The sequence below is a fragment of the Terrapene carolina genome, unplaced genomic scaffold (assembly GCF_002925995.2).
Source record: "Terrapene carolina triunguis isolate 2854851 unplaced genomic scaffold, T_m_triunguis-2.0 Scaffold35022, whole genome shotgun sequence".
In the NCBI taxonomy this organism is placed as follows: Eukaryota; Metazoa; Chordata; order Testudines; family Emydidae; genus Terrapene; species Terrapene triunguis.
The window spans coordinates 10221617-10243715 of NW_020699373.1; the positions used below are offsets into that span (position 1 = coordinate 10221617).

The 22099-nt window shown below is 45.3% G+C and overlaps 1 protein-coding gene across 1 annotated transcript in view; it reads right to left on the reverse strand.

Annotated features, from left to right (window-relative positions):
- The window catches only part of SUSD1 (sushi domain containing 1), a 235551-nt gene that overhangs the window by 184307 nt on the left and 29145 nt on the right, over window positions 1–22099 (reverse strand). Inside the window, exons 8-10 of the mRNA XM_026646365.1 lie at window positions 21861–22040; window positions 16148–16327; window positions 741–835 (exon numbers count right to left, since the gene is read on the reverse strand). Coding sequence (XP_026502150.1) covers window positions 741–835; window positions 16148–16327; window positions 21861–22040 — 455 coding nt within the window. The remainder of the gene's footprint in view (window positions 1–740; window positions 836–16147; window positions 16328–21860; window positions 22041–22099) is intronic.

Below are 22099 nucleotides of genomic sequence, written 5' to 3' on the forward strand. Positions count from 1 at the left end.
GCTCGTGTTCTGCACTGCCCTTAGGGGCTTGACTGAGACCTGTTGTGTCTTACATTTGTCATCTTTTATTTGTATCTTAAAGCCAAGAGTAACTGCACTGTTTATTTATGGGGGGGGGGGAGGAGAGAAGCACATATAAGGCAAAAAATAAAGTGATCCTTTGTGATAAACCACAGTCTCCAAGTGTTTACTGAAACCCACCAAAGGCTAATACCTGAAGCGCTTGGCGCACCTACGGCTCTTGCACTGAGTGTGTGGTATACCCAGAACACTACCAAACACCTCAGGGACTGGTGTGTCACAGCATTCAGCATGACTCCCTTCGTTGGTGTCCATTACAGTATGTTTGTTGCCATATTAATTGATTTGCTGCTGCTTCGCAAGAGTCCTCCTGCTGCAAACATTTCAGTAACTTCACCAAATAATTACTGCCATAACTCCCATCAAATAATTACGGACTTTGAAGGCCACACTTTCAAGGGGCCCTCCACCTGGGCTCTAACACTGGAGCCACTCATTCTCTGCCTGTGGAGTTTCCACCCATCTGATCTCCTTTCATCACTGCATTCAAATGAGCACAAAAAGGACATTTTTTGGAAGGAGGAAATGACGCAGACTGGGGACTAAGTGGGAGGAAGTCAGCAGAAAGCAGTGTGGAAAATACCATTTTCAGCCAAAGTGCCAATGTACCAAGGGACAGTCCTGCAATGGAGAAACCACGAACATCCTGTCTTGCTTACCAAATACACCATCTTCAAGTTGGTTTCTCTAGTGCTCCTTCTCCACTTCACACAGGTTTGATTAAATATAGACACATTTCCAATGGCTGCCTTCACTGTAGGGGGAGGAGGGAAAATGAAAGTCACGCTAGATAAACTGAAAAGATATAGAAATAACAAATAACCAAAGTTAACATACACTACATTTGGAACCTCAGCACATTAATTGCCAGTGGTGTGTACTGAGGACGTGGGAAACTAGCTCAGAAATATAAGTATTTGGGTAAAGAAAATCTCATCAAGAGTTGTAAGCACAGGGAAAAAAAGCAGGCTAGAAAAAGAAAAAGTTAAGTGAAATCAATCTCTGATAATCTACATAGAAAACCACGGGATAAAAAGAACCATTAATGCAATTCACATTAATCAAGACATGTATTTAGGGCTAATATGTTCTTCCCCCATCCCTAGTGATGCATAGCCCTGAAACTGAGAGGTTGAGGGAGAAAAAGGTCCCATCCTAAACTCAGATTAGATCTTTGCATGGGGATGCTGTGAAGGCCAAAAGGAGAACTGGGTTAAAAAAAAAAAAAGAAGTTCATGGAGGCTAGGTCCATCAATGGCTATTAGTCAAGATGGTCAGGGAAACAACCCCATGCACTGAACGTCCCTAAGCCTCTGACTTCCAGATGCTGGGACTGGATTACAGTGAATGGATCACTCAAATTGCCCTGTTCTGTTCATTCCCTCTGAAACATCTGGAATCAGCCACTGTCAGAAGACAGGATACTGAGCTAGACAGACCACTGGTCTGACCTAGTATGGTCATTCTTAAGTTATGTTATAATTGAACCACACTTCGCTTAGGTCATCCAGCACTAAGTTCCACAGGTTAGTTATCCACTGTGTATCAAAGTGTTTCCTTTTAATTGTTTGCTGCCATTTCACAAAAATTAATTATTCTATTTAAAAACTGAAATTCCCTACATTTTAAAGATGCCGGGATGACAGCCCAGGAACCAGTAGTCCTCTCTTTAAGCCACAGACTGGCCTGAGCATAGGAAAGCATGAGCAGCAGTAATGCAAGTTTCCCCACCAGTATACTCTTCCCCCGCCCCCAATAACTCTATGACTGAGATGGAACAGCAACTTAGTCTCTATGCCTATTCAAGCTTTGGCCTCTCTGCTAAATTGCAGACAAACTTGCCATTCCATGCATTGCAAGGAGGATACCTATCCAAGCAGCAAATCTTGGTCACTACCACCCTCGACCAGGCTCAAACCAGTGACCTAGAGCTGAAAGATTCTGCATCCCATTACTACAGATGGTCCAGAATTGGACCCACTTATCTGAACATTCATTGCCCAACTCCTATCCCCAGATTTAGAGGTTCAGATAGACGGGTAGTGAGATCCTAAATCCATACCTGGTTTTTGTTTTGACCAAGCAGTTCCCTGAGCCGTGCAGTCCCCCCAATACATTATTTTGTACGTCCCCTTGTTTCTTTCTTGTGCAAGAGCATAAACACAAGTGTCTGAATAGCCTTCATTATACCAATTTGTTATTTTTATATTCCTCTACTAAAGCTCTTCACCCATTTCTCCTTTTCAGATTACATAATCCCTTCTTTTAAAATCTCTCCTTGTACAGAAGTTACCGCTATTGTCTGCTCTGAAAACACCCAACCCACTAATCATGGTAATTTCTCTTTGTTGAGTGTTTTCTATTTGTGATGTCTTTTTTAGATAAGGTGACTGAAATTCTCTGAAAAACTAACCAAACATTAGGCCTTTTCATGCAGCTGTATTCAAGTATAATTTTATCCAAAAGATCATAACAATCCATAGAAAATCCAAGCCCTATTCTTATTCAGCAACAAATAACCAAATTGTATATGCTTTCAAAAGATAGTATTTTTCATCTCTTTCTCTTGAATACTGCAGGTGTTCTCTTAATGGCCATCTTGTTTCTGTGCAACTGTACAAAACTGATGTTTAATCAGTGTAAGAAATATGCTATCCAGTACCATGCAATACCAAGACATCTACTCTCTTGTCTAATGTATACTATGTATGTACTGTGACTAATAAACATAGCAGGTTGTATTATGTAAGTAAGGACTGAACATGCTTACTATCCACTTCAATTCAGACTCCCATATGAAATAGGAGAAGTTGAAAGGAATTATTTCCTTTAGTTTAAGAAAAGGAACTTGAACTTGTCCTTAATGTAGAAAGCCACTGGATGACACTGTTGTTCCATAAAATTAAAGTTCAAAAGCAAAGCTGGTACCTTAAACCTCATAACCACCATTGCATCCAGCCCAACATCCACCTCAAGTGGAAGATTTTGGAAAACAGGAGGTAAAGGGATGGGGACCAGGGCCAGGGCATGGAGGGAAGTACTGGAGGAGTCAGAGGTCATGAGAGAATATAGCAAGAGGGCAAAGAGGGGAAGTGTCACAAAGGTTGGTAAAAGCCAGGGAAGGGAGCTGGTGGGAAGAGATGAGAGGGAGAAAAACAAAAAGAAAGAGAAAAATGACCTGAAGATGAAATTGGGAGCTGGAAGAAAAGAAATGGGATGAGAACAAGAGAAACAAACAAGGAAATGACTCTAAGGCTAGGATCTTATCTATTCATTTTCCAGCACTTTTTAAATTCTCTGGAAGAAAGAGGAACTTTCATGCCAAATATGATCAACCCAGGCATAGGTGCTGGAACTAGGGGTGCTGCTGCACCCATGGGCGATGGATGGAGCCTCCAGCTCCGCCCCTTCCGCCCACGCCCTCCTCACGGCCAGAGCCACAAGACCCCCTGCATCCCCCGCTCCCGCGGCCAGAGCCCCAAGCCTCCCGCCCCCCAGAGGAACCCCAGGCCGGACTGGCCGAAGCCCCGCGCCTCCCCTGCCTGGAGGAACCCGGGGCTGGCTGCAGCCGTGCCTGCCTCCCCTCCCCAGACCTACCCACTGCCCAGGGGAAAACCATGCAGGTTCTGGGCGGCTGAGGAGGCGGCATGTGCTACTCAGCCGCCCGGGACCTTGCATGGGGCATAATAAAGCAAAAAATTCACTGCCAAACCCCGCAACTGGGGGTCCGGTGGCTGCGGCAGCACCAGGGGAGCCAGAGCCTCCTCTGGCCTATTATACCCGCCGCCCATGGCCGCACCCCCTGGCTTGAAGTGGTTTCCATCATATACAGGGTTTACAGTTTGGTTCAATAGCTCTCAGCATCCCCCACTATACGAACTGTTCCAGCCCCCCTGAAACCAGTGGAAAGGCTGAGTCTTCAGACAGATAACAGCCCACCGTGGGCACATCAGCATTCTCTCCACTCGCCTGCTTTCAATTCAAACACTGCCTCCACCTACAGGGCAAGTACAGTGCCAGTGCACGCACCTCGGCTGCCATGCTCTAAGGCAGGGGTTCTCAAACTATGGGTTGGGACCCCAAAGTGGGTTGTGACCCCATTTTAATGGGGTCGCCCAGGCTGGTGTCAGCCCTGCGCCCCAGCAAGTCTGAAGCCCAAGCCCAAGCCCCGCTGCCCAGGGCTTTGGCTCCCCCGCCTGGGGTGGCAGGGTTCGGGTGGGCTCAGTCTTCGGTTCCCCCCTCCTGGAGTCGTGTAGTAATTTTTGTTGTCAGAAGGGGGTCACACTGCAATGAAGTTTGAGAACCGCTGCTCTAAGGGGACCACTTTTATAGCTCAAGGTAGTTCAGTTTCCCTGATCAACGCAATCCTTGATTTCTCTGTCTGCTAAGACCATCAATGACACTGCCGACTAGCGCCATTCGAAGTGACCGATCGTTTTGTGATGCAGAGAACTGTCTACCAGGAACGTGCCTAAGCCGACCAGCTCCTTTCATATGTGTCACCAATCAGCCCTCAGATGGTAGCAACTTAGGGCCATGACTGACCTGAGCCAGACCAGAATCTGTGGCTTATCAGTAAAAGATTCTGTAGCCCATTCCAGTCAGAAACACCTGCATAAAACAAACTCTACTTCCATTACATTCCCTTCTAAAAGTAGCTAAAAGAACATCCATACACTAAATTCATAAAATGCATAAAAACAGCTTTCCCTCAGCCACTTCCACAGATTCACAGGATTTAGGACAGAGAGGAAAAACAAATACTTTCTTCCCCTTTTCTTCTGTTTTGCTTTTTTCATTGCAGCAACATCTGCAAATGATACGCAACAGATGCTATCTGCTACTACCTTGTAGTACACACACGTTCAGGGAAGATAATCAGAATGACAAAAAACAGTGTTTCAATGATAGCATCTATCCAAGCTTTTCTAGTGCACCTATTACCATAGAACCTAGACACTTTCTTCTCCATAGTTCTCTCCTCTTTTTTGGGGCGGGGGGTGTTTATGGACAGGATTTATTTGACAAGGATACATCGTATCTATTCTCCATAACTTTTTATAGTATATTATGAGAAGTGTTTATGAGCATTTCATGTTTAATTAATTATTGCTTATAAAATTTCAACAGACCCCTAACTATGAAGCTACAAGGGGACTTCCACAATTCAGCTGAACTTCCCCCTCCACAAACTAAATGTGCAGACAGCTCACAGAAAAATTGCAAAGTTATAGGTAGAGACAATCATGCAGGAAGGAACAGAGGGAGAGCTAATGATTTACTACTTCCTTTGGTCTAAAAATGTTACCAGGATACAATAGGGGCAAAGTAATTCAGATGTTGGAGCAAAGTGACCAAAAACAGGAGTAGGAGATGCAATTGTGATCATGTTCACAATGGAAAGATATATTAATCATACAAAAAGTAATGGCGTCAGAATGGACTGGATTAGGTGGGCTGGAACTGCATGGCCTACCATGCATGGCCTCCCCCCATCTGAAAGAGATTTCTGACATTAAGAATTGATATCTGCAATCAGAAATTCTGTAATTATTAACTTGGTTTCAAATATAAAAAGCTAAAGTAGACTGCTGAACAAAAATATAGACTGTTTTGTTTTTTGTTGTAGTTGGATCCTATCTCGTTGATCTAAGGGTATGTCTACACTACAGGATTAATCCGAATTTAGATAATTCGAATTTGGGAAACAGGTTGTATAAATTCGATTGTGCGCGGCCACACTAAGCACCTTAATTCGGTTTTAAACCACATTAATTCGGTGGTGTGCGGCCACACTACCCCATTAACTTAAATACAGTAATTCGGTGGTGTGCGTCCACACTAACCCTAATTCGAATTAACAAAATCGATTTAGGCTCTACTCCGTTCGTCGAGGTGGAGTACAGAAATCGATTTAAAGGGTCCTTTAATTCGAATTAACTGGCTCTGTAGTGTGGACGGGTGAAGAGTTAATTCGGATTAAGGCAGCTAAATCCGAATTAAAGTCCTAGTGTAGATCAGGCCTAAGAAACAATGGCTCCCATAAACGCAGATTCCACCTGTGATTTTCCAGGCCACTAAAGAAGTTATCAAATTATCAGCTGTCTGGATTTAATGTTTCACATTAGCCCTTTATGAGAACTTGGACCAATCAGATCCTTTTAATCTCTCACTATTATTATTCTAATTGTTTGATGGGGGTCTGACTCCTGAGAAAGCTGGGGCTGTGGAATCGGTGCCCTCAGATTCGAGCGACACTTTTTCTAATTAGATTCCGTACTGATGAGGATGAATTATTTATACACAGCTGGGACTAAAAATTAGGTGTGCAGCAAGAGGCTCACAGAAGAATCTGAATAGGAATATGGAAAACTAACCCCTTTGTTGTGGGTTAGAAACCACTGACAACAGCCTTGCAAAACTGTCATGAAAATAGACCACGTTTACACACCAGCCCTTTGCTATAATGACAGATGCAAACATACAAGTGGTGATATTTTACTCAGTCTTTAAAACGTAACTCACCCTGTGACCTGGAATAGACATCGCAGATGTTTAAGGATTCCAGCTGTCAAGCAAACCCGCAGGTGAGAATGGGGAGAGTAGCTGGGCTGTTAGGGTGCAGTGGGGGGGAAGAACACCTATCTGCAGTTTAAGAGGGTGTAGGCTTAAAGCTAGGACCAAAGACTTTGCCTGGCTACCGGGGAGCATGTGAGGCCACCAAAAGTGGGTACACAGGAGGAAACTGTCAGGGAAGGAAAGCCTGGTTCAGGGATCAAAGAGGATTCTGATGGAATCCTATTGCGGGAAGTGACACAGTTAGTGAAGCTCTCTCTTTTGGTAGGGAAAATCCAAGGTAAGATGCTGATTAAGTTTGACAGATTCCAAAATGGATGACTCAGAGGTGATACACAGGCATGAACAAGACAAAGTGCTCTGGTCAAATCATAGCAGCCCCTTGTTCTGGCAGGGACAAAGGCTTTTATCTAAGGCCTGGTCTACACTAGGCTTTTATGTCGACTTTAGCGCCGTTATATCGAATTAACCCTGCACCCGTCCACACCAGGAAGCCATTTAGTTCGACATAAAGCTCTCTTTAAATCGATTTCTGTAATCCTCCCCAACGAGAGGAGTAGCGCTAAATTCGACATGGCCATATCGAATTAGGCTAGGTGTGGATGCAAATCGACGGTAATAGCTCCGGGAGCTATCCCACAGTGCACCACACTGTTGACGCTCTGGACAGCAGTCCGAGCTTGGATGCTCTGACCAGCCACACAGGAAAAGCCCCGGGAAAATTTGAATTCCTTTTCCAGTCTGGGCAGTTTGAATCTCAGTTCCTGTTTGGACATCGAGGTGAGCTCAGCAGCAGTGGCAACGATGCAGAGCTCTCCAGCAGAGATGGCCGTGCAATCTAATAGAAAGAGGGCCCCAGCATGGACTGATCGGGAAGTCTTGGATCTCATCGCAGTGTGGGGCGATGAGTCCGTGCTTTCAGAGCTGCGCTCCAAAAGAAGGAATGCTAAGATCTACGAGAAGATCTCCAAAGCCATGGCAGAGAGAGGCTACAGCCGGGATGCAACGCAGTGCCGCGTGAAAATCAAGGAGCTGAGACAAGGCTACCAAAAAACCAAAGAGGCTAACGGACGCTCCGGATCCCAGCCCCACACATCCCGTTTCTACGAGGCACTGCATTCCATCCTGGGAGCGGCCGCCACCACTACCCCACCCCTGACCGTGGACTCCGAGGATGGGATCATGTCGGACATGACAGCGGACGGGGAAGAGGAGGAAGGAGATGAGGAGGACGAGGCAGTCGACAGCGCTGGCACCGCTGATTTCCCCGACAGCCAGGAGCTCTTCATCACCCTTACCGAGATCCCCTACCAACCGTCCCCATCCCTTACCCCGGACACAGAATCAGGGGAAGGATCAAGCAGTAAGTGCTGTAAACATGTAAACATTTATTTAAAACAGAACGGTAATATTTATACTATTAACAATGTACATTTATAAAAGTTCTGTAAACTAGTAAAAAAATAATCAGGTACAAAACAGGAATATTTACAAAGGTAACAAATGGGTTTTCATGATTTCTCTGTCTTAGGCTCTTCTCAATTTAGTCCCAAGTGTTTTAAAAAATGTTCACAATGTCCGTTACTCCATGATTCCCAGGCCCAAGACGCTCCACTCCATAGTCCCAGTGCACCTACGCGAAAATCCGGTCAATGTGGCCGGGGATCGACGAGAAATCCTCGTAGGAGAACTCCTCGTAGGTCTCGTGGAGGTAGAGCTCAAGCCTGTTGATCAGGTTCCGGGGTAGGGCGATCTTAGTGGGCCCTCCGTGGTAGCAGACATGCCCCCTCCACGCCACAATCAAGTACTCCGGGATCATGGCCCGACATAGCATGGCGGCATACGGCCCCGGTTTCTGCATGCTTTCCCGCAGCATGCGTTCTCTCTGGGTGTCCGGGATCCTCAGGAGGGTGATGTCGCTCATGACGCCCTGCTTTGAATTAGGGAGGGGAATGTTAGTATTGGGACTGCTTTACAGCCACGCGGTGGAGGGAGAGGGGCAGCATACAGGGATCTTTCCCTGGGACAGCCGCGAGGGGGTGGGACAGGGGCAGAGTTGATGCTGTCCTGATTGCTGGCAGCAGAGACTGGCATTGCTTTCAATGTGAAAGGAGGCCAGTGCTACTGCTGGAGTTTTAAGCAGCCACAAGTCTGCGGCTTACCATTATTGCCCGCTCCAGAAGTTCAGGTCTCCAGCCACAGTTCTCTGAACAGTCCAAGACCTCCGCAAGTCCACAGGCACTGAAGGCGACGGCCGAAAATTCGACCTTGTCCTGAGTGCGCATGTGAGAGGTTCAGTGCATGGTCTTGTTCACAGAGAAAGACTAGGTTCTTTGTATACAATTTCATTTATCTGTCTCAGGAATTCACTCCCTTTTTAAAATTCACACAGACACATCTGCGACTGTCTCCCAACCCAGCCTGTCAGCACACTCCCAGAGGCTAGCGCAGATTAGGCGGAGGAAGAAGAAGACGCGTGAAGACATGTTCTCAGAACTAATGGGCTGCTCCCGAGCCCAGGCAGCCCAGCAGACACAGTGGAGGGAGAACTTGTCACAAATGCACCGAGCAGTCATGGAACGGGAGGAGAGGTGGCGTCAGGAGGACCAACAGGCTACTGAAAAGCTGCTTGGACTAATGAGGGAGCAAACGGACACGCTCCGGCGCCTTGTGGATGTTCTGCAAGACCGGAGGCAGGAGGACAGAGCCCCGCTGCAGTCTATCTGTAACCGCCCTCACCCGCCACCAAGTCCCACACCACCCTCACCCAAAGTCCAAAGAAGGAGGGGCGGCAAGGGCCGTTAAAACTTTCAGTCAACCCCTGCAGACTGCTCTAGCACTAGAAGGCTGACATTCCCCAAAATTTCATAAGTCCTTTCCTACCCACCTCACACAAGCCCCCGTCCAAGTTTCACCCCCCACGTTTCATGTCTGGTTCGCAATAAAATGTTTGTTTCTGTTCATTACTGTTTCAGTCAGGTTCTTTTGACGGAGAGTCTGTCTGGAGGGGGGGAAGGTGCTTGGTAATTGGACAGGACAGTGACCTTTAGCAGGGTACAGAGGCGGTGTCAGGTCCAGCATCAGGACACATACACAGTGCAGTCACTGGTTACCCTGGTCAGTCTGGGAGGTGTTTTTCATGTTCTGGGGGGGGGGGTTGCTCTGTGACTTTGTGGCGGGGGAGGGCGGTTACAGATCTTATGCAGCGGGGCCGATCCGGTTTTTTTTTTTTACGCAGCAGGGGATATGTAACCCTACCCCCCCTGCCAGAAAGTCACATAGCCGACACATACACACAGTCCCCCCCAGGAGTGCTGGCAGGCTCCATTGAAATAACCAGTCCACCAGTGCGGAGCCTGTCATTCCGGGAGTTTAGAAGCATCATTTGCATCAGAACACTGAACCCGCCCCCCACCACAGTCTGCGTCCCCGGTTTAAAATATTCCCGCGAAAACAGCAACACAGACAACGGTGTTCATTAACAAAATCGAAATGATTTTATTTTTTGGGAAGGGGAAGGGGGTATGTAACTGGAGAGGATAGTCAAAATGAACTGGGTAAAGAAACGGGGGCAGGTTCAGCTTTTCTGTCCACAAACTGAAAAGTCACTGGTTGCCCTGCTCACTCAGGAACCTAGCTTTCAAAGCCTCCCGGATGCACAGGGCGTCCCGCTGTGATCTTCTAATCGCCCGGCTGTCTGGCTGGGCGTAATCAGCAGCCAGGCTATTTGCCTCTAGCTCCCACCCCGACATAAAGGTCTCCCCCTTGCTCTCACACAGATTGTGGAGCACACAGCAAGCTGCAATAACGATGGGGATATTGGTTTCACTGAGATCACAGCGAGTGAGTAAGCTTCTCCATCTCCCTTTGAGACGGCCAAAAGCACACTCCACTACCATTCTGCACTTGCTCAGCCGGTAGTTGAACAGTTCTTTTTCTGTGTCCAGGGCGCCAGTATAGGGCTTCATGAGCCAGGGCATTAGCGGGTAGGCTGGGTCCCCGAGGATGACTGTAGGCATCTCCACATCCCCAAGAGTTATTTTGTGGTCTGGGAAGTAAATACCTTCCTGCAGCCGTCTAAACAGACCAGAGTTCCTGAACACGCGAGCGTCATGAACCTTGCCCGGCCATCCGACGTAGATGTTTGTAAACCGTCCCCGATGGTCCACCAGTGCTTGCAGCACCATTGAAAAGTAGCCCTTTCTATTGATGTACTGGCTGGCCTGGTGGTCCGGTCCCAGGATAGGGATGTGAGTCCCATCGATAGCCCCACCGCAGTTTGGGAATCCCATCGCGGCAAAGCCATCTATGATGGCCTGCGCGTTTCCCAGGGTCACTACCTTTGACAGCAGTACCTTCACGATTGCCTTGGCTACTTGCATGACAACAACCCCCACGGTAGATTTGCCCACACCAAAGTGGTTCGCGACTGACCGGTAGCTGTCCGGCGTTGCAAGCTTCCAGAGGGCTATGGCCACTCGCTTCTCAACTGTGAGGGCTGCTCTCATCCTGGTATTCTGGCGCTTCAGGGCAGGGGACAGCAACTCACAAAGTTCGAGGAAAGTCCCCTTCCGCATGCGAAAGTTTCGCAGCCACTGGGATTCATCCCAGACCTGAAGCACTATACGGTCCCACCAGTCCGTGCTTGTTTCCCGGGCCCAGAATCGCCGTTCCACGATATCCACATGACCCATTGCCACCGTGATGTCCTGGGCGCTGGGGCTCGTGGTTTCTGACAGCTCTGTGCTACTCTCCGACTTCAGGCCATCACGGCGGTGTCGTAGCCTCCTCGCCTGATTACTCTTCATCTGCCTCAGGGAAAGGTGTATGATAAGCTGCGAGGTGTTGAGAACGGCCAGAAGTGCAGCGATGGTCGCAGCGTGATCCATGATCGCAGTGCTGTGGCGTCCGCGCTGTCACTGACCAGAAAAGTGCGCGAACTGATTTCCCGCCGGCGCTTTCATGGAGGGAGGGAGGGCGTTAGTGACGGACGGATGACGACAAATTTTTTTTACCCAGAAGGCATTGGCGGCTCGACCCAGAATTCCGATGGGCAGCGGGGACTGCGGGAACTGTGGGATAGCTGCCCACAGTGCACCGCTTCCAATATCGACGCTCGCCCCGTTAGTGTGGACTCACAAAGTCGAATTACTGTCCTTAGTGTGTCCTTAGTGTGGACACACACGTTCGACTTTGCAATATCGATTCCACATATTCGATTTAAGTAAAATCGAATTACCCTCGTAGTGTAGACATACCCTAAGAAACAACCCGTACGTATGAAATGCTTTGTCTCTCTGTTTAAATTCTCACTATTGATAACGCTGGTTAAAGTTTTTCCCATAAAAAGTTTTCCCATTAAAAAACAGGGTTTAGTAAAAATGTTCACAGGGAAATGTCATTTTTGTCACAGTGTTTCAATTTCACTTTGTGAAATTTCATAACAAAACAAAAATTTCTGTTCACTTTGAGATTTTTGTTTTAGTTTTCAAATTCTAAAATGTTTTTGAAATTTCAAATTTTTGTTTTTCCACTTTCTCCCCCTTTTTTGCCACTGAATAGACTAGAAGGAATTATGTCTAGGATTGATTTTTAGATGAACCTTTTCCTTTTATATCCTTTTTCCTTTTCTTACTTTGTAACTTTTCTAAACTTCCTCAAGTCTGATCATGCTTTCCGCCCTCTACGTGGATACGAGTGGCTTTTTCCACGGCAATGTGTTTGTTCCCTTCTGGCACAGTGTTTTTCATATATACAATACAGATAGCATGAAGTAAGTGTCTTCCCTGAACAGATCCATCAGGCAACTACCCTCTCTCCTCCAAATCCTTCAAAACACATTTTTGTTTCAATGCCAACAAGAAATGGCATTATTATGTGGCATTTGGTTGCAGCTCATATTTATTTATGTAATAAAACACTTTAAAAAAGAAAACATATTTGTTCACAATAATCCCTATATTCTGAGAAATATGCCCTTCCACTCCTCCCTTTGTATGTTGGCTTAGAGTGCAAGTTCTCTGTGGCAAGGCCCAATTCCATCTCTGTGTTTGTACAGTGCCCTGCACAACAATCCTGAGGCAGGAGTCTATGGGTGCAATACCAACATCTATTTATCTCGTGTATCTATTTAACCCCCATTCCTGTAATATCTGAGCTCCTCATAAGCTTTCGTGTATTCATCATCACTGCTTCCTTGCAAGGTAGGGCAGTGCTATGATCCCATTTTACAGATTGGAAACTGAGGCACTGAGAGGCTAAGTGATGTGTCCAAGATCACAAAGGGAGTCTCTGACCGAGCAAGGAACTGACCTCAGTTCCAGGCTAGCACCCTAACCACTGGGGCATCCTTTCTTTCAACATTCCTGACACAAAGGGCCTGAGATCCGCTTATGGTCTTATGTGACTATGCCACTATTTTGAAAAGTTTTGTCACAAAGTTGCAATGAAACAATCTGAGGTGCGCCTTAAGAGAGACAGTTAAAAGGACAGTCAGCTCAAAACTCACATTACTATTATTACCATCAACATCCTAGAGCTCTAAAAATCAGAAGAGCAAAGAACAAATTGTATTTCCTCTAGGTTTTCAGTTCACTGCCTGCGTTCCGCAGTGCTTTGCATACGGCGATTTTCTCTTCTTTGTTACTAGTCAGATTTACTTCCTAGTAGCAGGACCTCAGCCTTTTTAGGCACTGCTCTGGGAGCCCACACGCACACTTTTCCCTGTACAGTAACAATGAATGTAACAATGCAGCCAGTGATTCATAGATTTTCATAGATTCTGTCTCAGAGGTTGCTTGCCTTACTGCCAAGCAATTACTTCTCATTTTATATACACGTTTAATTTATTAATTTCTAAGTAATATAACGTTAATTGTTGTCAAACGAAATGTCTAGCATTTTGAGATCTACTGATGAAAAGTACCTATGTAAGAGCTAACTATTATCATTATTATTATTATTAACATTCTGATAAGATTTTATTTTTAGTGGAAACGTCACTTAGATTTTGTTTTCTCTGGATAAAGACAAGTAAATTGATTAGATGGGAGGAATCCATAATTTTTGGATTTATCCAAATATCAAATAGTAATTATCAGTACCAGCCTAAGTCTCCTCTAAGCTGCATGGCCATGCAGCAGGCTATCAAGGGCCGCGCAGACAGGGAGAGGCACTCCTCCCCTGGCCCAGCCCAGCCAGAGCTGCTGCAGCTGGGGAGAGGCACCCCTCCCTCGGCCCGACACAGCCTAGCCCTGCCGCGGCTGTGGAGAGGCGCCCCTCCCCCGAGCTGCTGTGGCGAGAGACAGCTGGAGGGAATCTTCTCTACCCACCGCAGCCCTGGGGCAGCCTGCACCCCAAATCCCCCATCCCGAACCCCACCCCAGAGCCCCCACCCCCAGCTGGAGCCCTCACCCCCTCCACTCTTTAACCCTCTGCCCCAGCCCTGAGCCCTCTCCCACACCCCGAACCTGTCATCCCCAGTCCCACCTCAGAGCCTTCACCCCCAGCCAGAGCCCTCACCCCCCCCACACCCCAACTCTCTGCCCCAGCCCTGAGCCCCCTCCCACACGCCGAACCCCTCGGCCCCACCCCCACCACACATCACCTCCATATTGGTGCACATACACAAAATTCATTCTGCAAATGGATGTAAAAAAAATTAGAGGGAACATTGGTACCAGCAGATACCAAATATGGTCTCTGGATACTGATAACTGTCTAGGAGAGAGATGCAGGAATTCTCTGGGACCAGGGTGAAGGGAGACAGCCAGAGCAGAAAGCGTTATGGGGGGAGTGTGTTGGGGGTGTCTTGGTATTGTGACCAGGGTTGCAGAAAGGATAAGGTATCATACCAGGTCTCTGATGAGCAAGTGACAGGAAGCAAAGGTGAAAGTAGCACTGTGAAGCCCAGCTGAAAGTCAGAGCCATGAAGAGCAGGGTGAATGTGTATCAGGAGAGGATGTCCAGGGAGACTGGAAATAAAGTATGCTGCATGACTTAAACATGGTGGCACATTTCTAACACACATACACAGTGTGAATGAAAATGCTTTTTACTCTGTTATTCCTTCTTGCCCTTTTACTTTATAATATTTGACATCATTCAACGAAAGAGAAAAACAAAGCATTTTAAGTTTTCATTTAAAATATCCAATGGGCCCTTTCTCCACCCTTCACAAAAGATACATTTTTAGGGCCCTTCCTTTTCAGTTTTTATTTTATTTCATTTTTCCCGGGAATTTATCAGTGTTTATTACCACAACAACAAAAACAGGTGAAAATCAGTGCAAATAACTATTAATAATTTTTCTGGCTAAATATCGGGGTTTATTTTGGTGAACAGAAAGACAGGAGAAAAAAGTATTTAGTAGATCAATGCTTTGACTTTCGTTCATCAATGTGGTTTGCTGCAGAACTAAAACAGAACTCAAAACACAATGCCACCTCTGACTTTAAGAAAACAATAGATCTCTAATCCCCAAATAAAACTTTTCATTTGAATAAACAGTTTACTGTTGTAGACTTAGAACTATTAGCCTTTAAATATTTACATTTAATAATTGGGCCACACCATTTGCACTGCATTGTTATATTTGCATACACTCAACTTCATCCTTTTCTCTTGTTTTTTAAAAACTTTCGAATACTTCCTTGTGTTCTGAAACGTATTCTGATACAGATTTTCATTTTCTTCCTATTTTAGTATGTCAAATCTTTAAACCATTATCTGCTAACAGCTTGAAATGTGTTTGTGGTGGGCATGAGATTCATCAGTACGTTCAGATGCACGCGCACTTCAGTGCTTGCGTGCAGGCCTGTTTGCTTATTGTGTGTATCTTCTAGACTAATACATAGTCTGACTTCAATAGGCAGCTTTGCATATACACAGACTAATGTATTATTGTCATACATGTATCTCATGCAATGTATTGTATTTTCCTAATAAAACAAGTTATTTTTTTATATATTTGAATGATACCAAAGTAGAGTGAAAATCAGAAAAAAAACAATAATATTTTTTGTAAAACCCGGAAATTTTTTGGCAAAAAAGGTTTAAACTGAAAACGAAGGGGCTTATACATTTTATAGTGTCAATAACACTACTTTATATGCATTATTATCCTGTACCATTTTCTTGTATGGTTCAAAGTAATGCATCTGTAGTATGCAAGTCTGGCTCAATACACTTTCTGTCCTACCTTATAGCAGCTAGAGTGCAACACAAGAATCTGTGGAACCCTCTCAACAAGAAGGAAACAGATTGGGGAGGGTGTTATTTCACTCTTTTCCACCTTGTTAAAAATAAACCTTTATAAGCCTTTCCAAACTACTGTATGTCATATTCTGGGCCCACAAACAGTAATTTAGATCTGAGGAAAGGCGGAAGAAAGATTTTCCACAGAATAAAGCTCAGGTTTGTTACTTTCTTCTCCTTCTTTTGCTACCAAATAAAAATAAAGTTTTGATTCTTAGAGTAGCTCACACTCTACCTGTGCATGTTAAAGTGCTTTTTACCCAAACACCTTCTTCTGTGCAAACTGAAATATTGTTTCCACCAGCATATTCAAATCCCTTCTGACATGAATACTGCACCACACTTCCAAGACTCGAACTGGGATTCCACACTAGCTCAGCATGTTGTATTGGTGGAGGAATGCCACAGTCTACTTCTGCAATGAAAAACAACAGGAAGTTAACGTGTTCATATTCCTTGGGAAAGAAGCCATTTTCAAATAAGTTACTCTACACTAACTTGTGACAAATTTACATTTAATTAAGGGTGATGCTCTTTTCAAAAAGGAGATGTAAGGTCCAAGCGCAATTGTGTGCCTACATTTGCATATGCAGCATGACACAATGCACATGCAAATGGCTGATTTGTCATCTGCCCTCTGTCAGTGGAATTGTGCATGTATCTAGAAGGACCAGAATGGACTGACTACACCCAGTGAAAAAGGAGACGGCCAAAGGATCACACCCTCAGAGTCAATGTAAAGCCAGCTATCGGCAGAAGCTTCTCGCGCTGGCCTAATCCTGAGAGATGCTTAGCACCAATGACTCCGAATAATGTCAATTATTTTAACAGAGTTTTTGTATTTAATTACATCTCTCATTCAATTTACATTTTTTTGGTACCAGGGATTTCAACAGACTGACAATGCAAATTAAGGGAGTTTCACTGCAATTGCAACAAGAAAAATGGGGGAACGTGGTTATTTAACAAAGAGCATAGTCTCAAAGGGTATTTCTTAACCTCCCTCTCAGTTCTAATTAGGTTATTCATTCCATGAAGTCCACTTACCCTTAAGGCAGTTGAAAATGGAAAGAAATAATAGAAATTTTGTAGCTGTGCATGGATTTTTCCTCATTTTAATGGGAATTATTAATTACATGGAACCTTAAGATCATATTCATCTGAAAGGCATCATTACTGAAACAGACATTTCATTTCCTCTGAAAGTCATCAGTAACCTCCTTTGAGTGAAATATTTTGAGTGAATGTTAAAAATGTTAGTGACATATTTTTAAGCTTTGCATTGCTTTTTTTCCCCTAGCTCAGCCAAAGCTATCAGAGCTGTTTCTTTAAAATTTCTCCATTATTCGAATTATCCTTGTGCATTCCAGAGAAAGGCTTTTTTATTTTAAACTCTCTGGAACAACTACTAGGGCTAACTTCTGCACTTTTGCCTCCCATTGAAAACTCTCATTGGCCATCTTGCCTGAGAGTGGACTACAGATTCAAGCCCCTTTGCTGTGGATGATCACAGTTAAGATCTTGATCCTGCAAACATGTATACACCTCGTTAATTTTACACACCATGAGTAGTCGTATTTGTGACGTTGCACTCCATATGATTTTATAAAAATATGCTAATGAGTGTGAATATAATGTAACTAGAATATGTTTCATGCAAAAGGTCTTTTGTAAGATATCATTACAAAGCTTATAATCTACTGAGTGTGTTCATCCTATTTGAATAAATGTATCATTCTTGTATCTGGAACTAGAAATATGAAATATAACTCCGAGGTCCTATTGTAATGATGCAAAGTGTGGGCCATTAATGGTGGTTTGGAATCTTGTTGGCTCCCATTAACCAGAACAATTGACTGTAGATGGCTCTGTTTACTTGCAAGCCTTCCTGTGAGTCAGGCCAGGAAGAATGAAGGCTTGGGTTCTCATAGGACATGTGACCATGTCACCTGGTACTGGAATCCATCTTAAACCTGGTGCTTTTCCATTTAGAAGGAGGGGTGGGGACCCAGAGAGACAAAAGATTCCCGCCTTGTGCCAAAGCTATAAAAGGGGGTGGAACAGAACAAAGGGGGCTGCAGTCATGAGAAATCCCCCAGCTACCACCTGAGCTGGAACAAGGACTGCACCAGGGGAAAGGATTGGGCCCAGACTAGAAAGGAGTCTCGTCTGTGAAAGAAGTTTATTGGAACATCTCTGAGGGTGAGATTTTATCTGTAATTAGGCTTAGACTTGCATGTTTTTGTTTTATTTTGCTTGGTAATTTACTTTGTTCTGTCTGTTATTACTTGGAACCACTTAAATCCTACTTTTTATATTTAATAAAATCACTTTTTACTTATTAATTAACCCAAAGCAAGTAATTAATACCCAGGGGAGCAAACAGCTGTGCATATCTCTCTATCAGTATTATAGAGGGTGAACCATTTAGGAGTTTACCCTGTATAAGCTTTATACAGAGTAAAACGGATTTGGACCCTATTGGGAACTGGGTGTCTGGGTGTTAGAGACAGGAGCATTTTCTAAGCCGTTTTCTGTTAAGTCTGCAGCTTGTGGGGGACATGGTTCAGAGCTGGGTCTGTGTTTGAGCAGGCTAGTGTGTCTGGCTCAACAAGACAGGGTACTGAAGTCCCAAGCTGGAAGGGAGAACTGGCTCAGAGGTAGTCTCAGCACCATCAGGTGACAGTCCCAAGGGGGTCTTTGTGACCCAAACCATCACAGTGTTGACTTCAATGCAACTACCCAAAGTGTGTAAAATTAAGCAAGTATGTATATCTCTGCAGGTTGGAGGCCTGTGAAGCTGTAGCAGTCCCAGGCACGTTTCCAATCTTTAGGGAAAACATGCTGACATTATAAGGTAGAAGAACATCATCTGCAACAGACAGCAAATAATGATGTACAATCTGAGAGAGGATTTGTGACACCTCTACCCCAATGGCACAAAAGAGTGCAATGTTCAATACAAAAACTGAAGTCTAAAACATCTGTTAATCTTGCACTATATTACTACAAAGGCAGTCTCTAAATCTAGATGATGACATTGATTATAAGCATCTCTTTTTGAGGCTAATTCTTTGATAGAGAAAATCCCTTCAGGCTGAAACTTGGCACAAAGGGTCTAGAAGTCTGTTGTGGCTTTTAGTTACGAGTGTACAAAACAGGTTGTGTTTCTACTGCCCTTATTCCCTGGGGGTAAAGATGGCAGGATCAGGCCCATACAAAAGGTCTTCTGATCTTCTATATCAGGGGGTAGGCAACCTATGGCACGCGTGCCAAAGGCGGCATGCGAGCTGATTTTCAGTGGCACTGTCATAACTATAAAGAGAAGGGTAACAGCCCTCCTGTGTACCATACTATAATCCCTCCTGGCCAGAGACACCAAAATCCTTTTACCTGTAAAGGGTTAAGAAGCTCAGGTAACCTGGCTGACACCTGACCCAAAGGACCAATAAGGGGACAAGATACTTTAAAATCTTGGGTCGGGGGCAGGCTTTTGTTTGTGCTCTTTGTTTTGGTGGTTGTTCGCTCTTGGGACTGAGAGGGACCAGACATCAATCCATGCTCTCAAAATCTTTCTGAACAAGTCTCTCATATTTCAAACTTGTAAGTAAACAGCCAGGCAAGGCGTGTTAGTTTTATCTTTGTTTTCTCAACTTGTAAATGTACCTTTTGCTAGAGTGTTTATCTCTGTTTGCTGTAACTTTGAACCTAAGGCTAGAGGGGGTTCCTCTGGGCTCTTTAAGTTTGATTACCCTGTAAAGTTATTTTCCATCCTGATTTTACAGAGATGATTTTTACCTTTCTTTCTTTAATTAAAAGCCTCCTTTTTAAGAACCTGATTGATTTTTTCCTTGTTCTAAGATCCAAGGGGATTGACCTGGATTCACTAGGAATTGGTGGGGGGAAAGGAAAGGGGGGGAATGATTAATTCCTCCTTGTTTTAAGATCCAAGGGGTTTTGGATCAGTGTTCACCAGGGAATTGGTGGAAGAGTCTCTCAAGGCTACCCAGGGAAGGGACTTAGCACATTGGGAGTGGTGGCAGCAAAAGCAGATCTAAGGTGGTAGAGAAGCTTAGAGGTTTTCATGCAGGTCCCTACATCTGTACCCTAAAGTTCAGAGTGGGGAAGGAACCTTGACAGGCACTCACACTGCCCGAGTCCTGGCCACTGGTCCGGGGGACTCTGCATTTTAATTTAATTTTAAATGAAGCTTCTTAAACATTTTAAAAACCTTATTTACTTTACATACAACAATACTTTAGTTATATATTATACTTATAGAAAGAGACCTTCTAAAAACGTTAAAATGTATTACTGGCATGCAAAACCTTAAATTAGAGTGAATAAATGAAGACTGGGCACACTACTTCTGAAAGGTTGCCGACCCCTGTTCTATATGCTAAAAAAAAATTCCTTGGCTTTTAAAATAAAATTTTGCAGGTCATAAATTCATTATGCAGACTCGGTAGTTATGCCAATTTCTTTTTAAAATGAAAAATGAAACAAACATGAAGGTAAAGGAAGAATGTGGCCATAACATCTTGCTGCAAGTTAGCATGGTGCTTACATTTTTTAGAACTGCCATGTGTGCATCATGTAAGCCTGACATCCCAACATGTTGTGGATTAACCCCTACAAAGTAAACGAAAACAGGCTTTTTTGGCTTTCCATCTATCCTAGTTTCAGGACACAAGTTTTACTCCTGAGGGCATTCTGCGCCAAAAAATTAAAAATTCTGCACACAATATTTTAAAATTCTGCAAAATTCTGCACATTTTATTTGTCAAATAAATGTGGAGGCTCCAGCATGGCATTGGAGAGCACAGGTCTGCACAGAGGTGGGAGATCACTGTGCAGCTCCCCTCTCCCCCGCCCCGGGCACGGACTCAGCGGTGAGGCTGCAGCCAACTCTGACACAGCACAAGGACCACGCCTGCCCCCAAAACACCCCAGAGCCCTGCCCCTCCATACTGGGTGCACCAAGTATAGGCAGGCAGGCTCAGCAAGGCAGGATCCAAGTGTGGAGGGGATCCAGGTGTGGGTTGAGAGGGTTCTGTCTGGGGCAATCTGGGTGCGGGCAGCTGAGTGGGGGATCTGGATGTGGGGGGGATCCAGATGCACAGGCACTTGTTGGGGGGTGGGACTGGGTGCAATGGTAATGGGACTCTACAAGAGGGTCCAGGTGAAGTTGGTTGGGGTTCAGCGGGGAGGGGGGTCCGGGTGTGAGAGGGATGGGGCTCGGGAGGGGGGTCCAGATGCTGGGAGACTGGGACTCAGTGGGGTGGGGATCCAGGGGGCTCGTTGGGGTGGCCCAGATGCAGGGGCAGTGGGGCTCGTCGGGGGGGGAGGGTTCTGAGTGTGGAGGGGGGAGGGAGTGAGGCTCAGCAGGAGGTTCTGGGTATGAAGGGGTCTGGATGCATGAGGGTTGTGTGGACAGGGGAGCAGCTCTCTGTACAGTGATCCTTCCCACTGCAGCTGAGGAGCAATGGGTGCAGGAATCGGGGGGGTGGGGTGGGAGTTTGCAGAACTTCCTGCAGCCGGAGGAGAAATCTGGGGGTGGGTCTGACCCAGCCCCGGATGTCGTGCAGGGGAAGAGGAAGTCCCGTCCTCCCCAACCCAGCCCGGACTACCAGCTGAGCCCAGCGCAAGGTAGGACCCACCAGCCAGGTCTTCCCCAGTCCCGCCTCCCACCCCACAGTGATTTACTTCTCTCCCGGCTGCCCTGGGCACCTGAAACATACTGCTGGGGAGAGTCGCATGACCTCTCTTATGGCTTCCCTTTGCTTCCCCGTCGGAAAGTCATTTTTCTGTGGGGAAGCAAAGAAATCTGCGGGGGACATAAATTCTGCACATGCGCAGTGGTGCAGAATTTCCCCAAGAGTAAAGTTTGAAGCTGAATTAAAAACACATCTACAATTAAAAGGCAGAGGATTTCATTACACTCCTACCTATACATATTAGAGCTGGAATTTCCCAGGATCCATTATAAGTACAACGTGACGTATTCCTCCCACTTATGCTGCGGAATCCCTTTTTACATTGGTAGTGCACTGCACTCCCCAGCTGGGAAATGTTGTTCCAAATCATGTCTGTGTTGGGGATTGAAGGAGGTCTGCCACAATCTGTTACTGAAAAAGATCAAAAACAATTTTCATGAAAAAATGTTTGCTAGTCCGTGTTAAGAAAT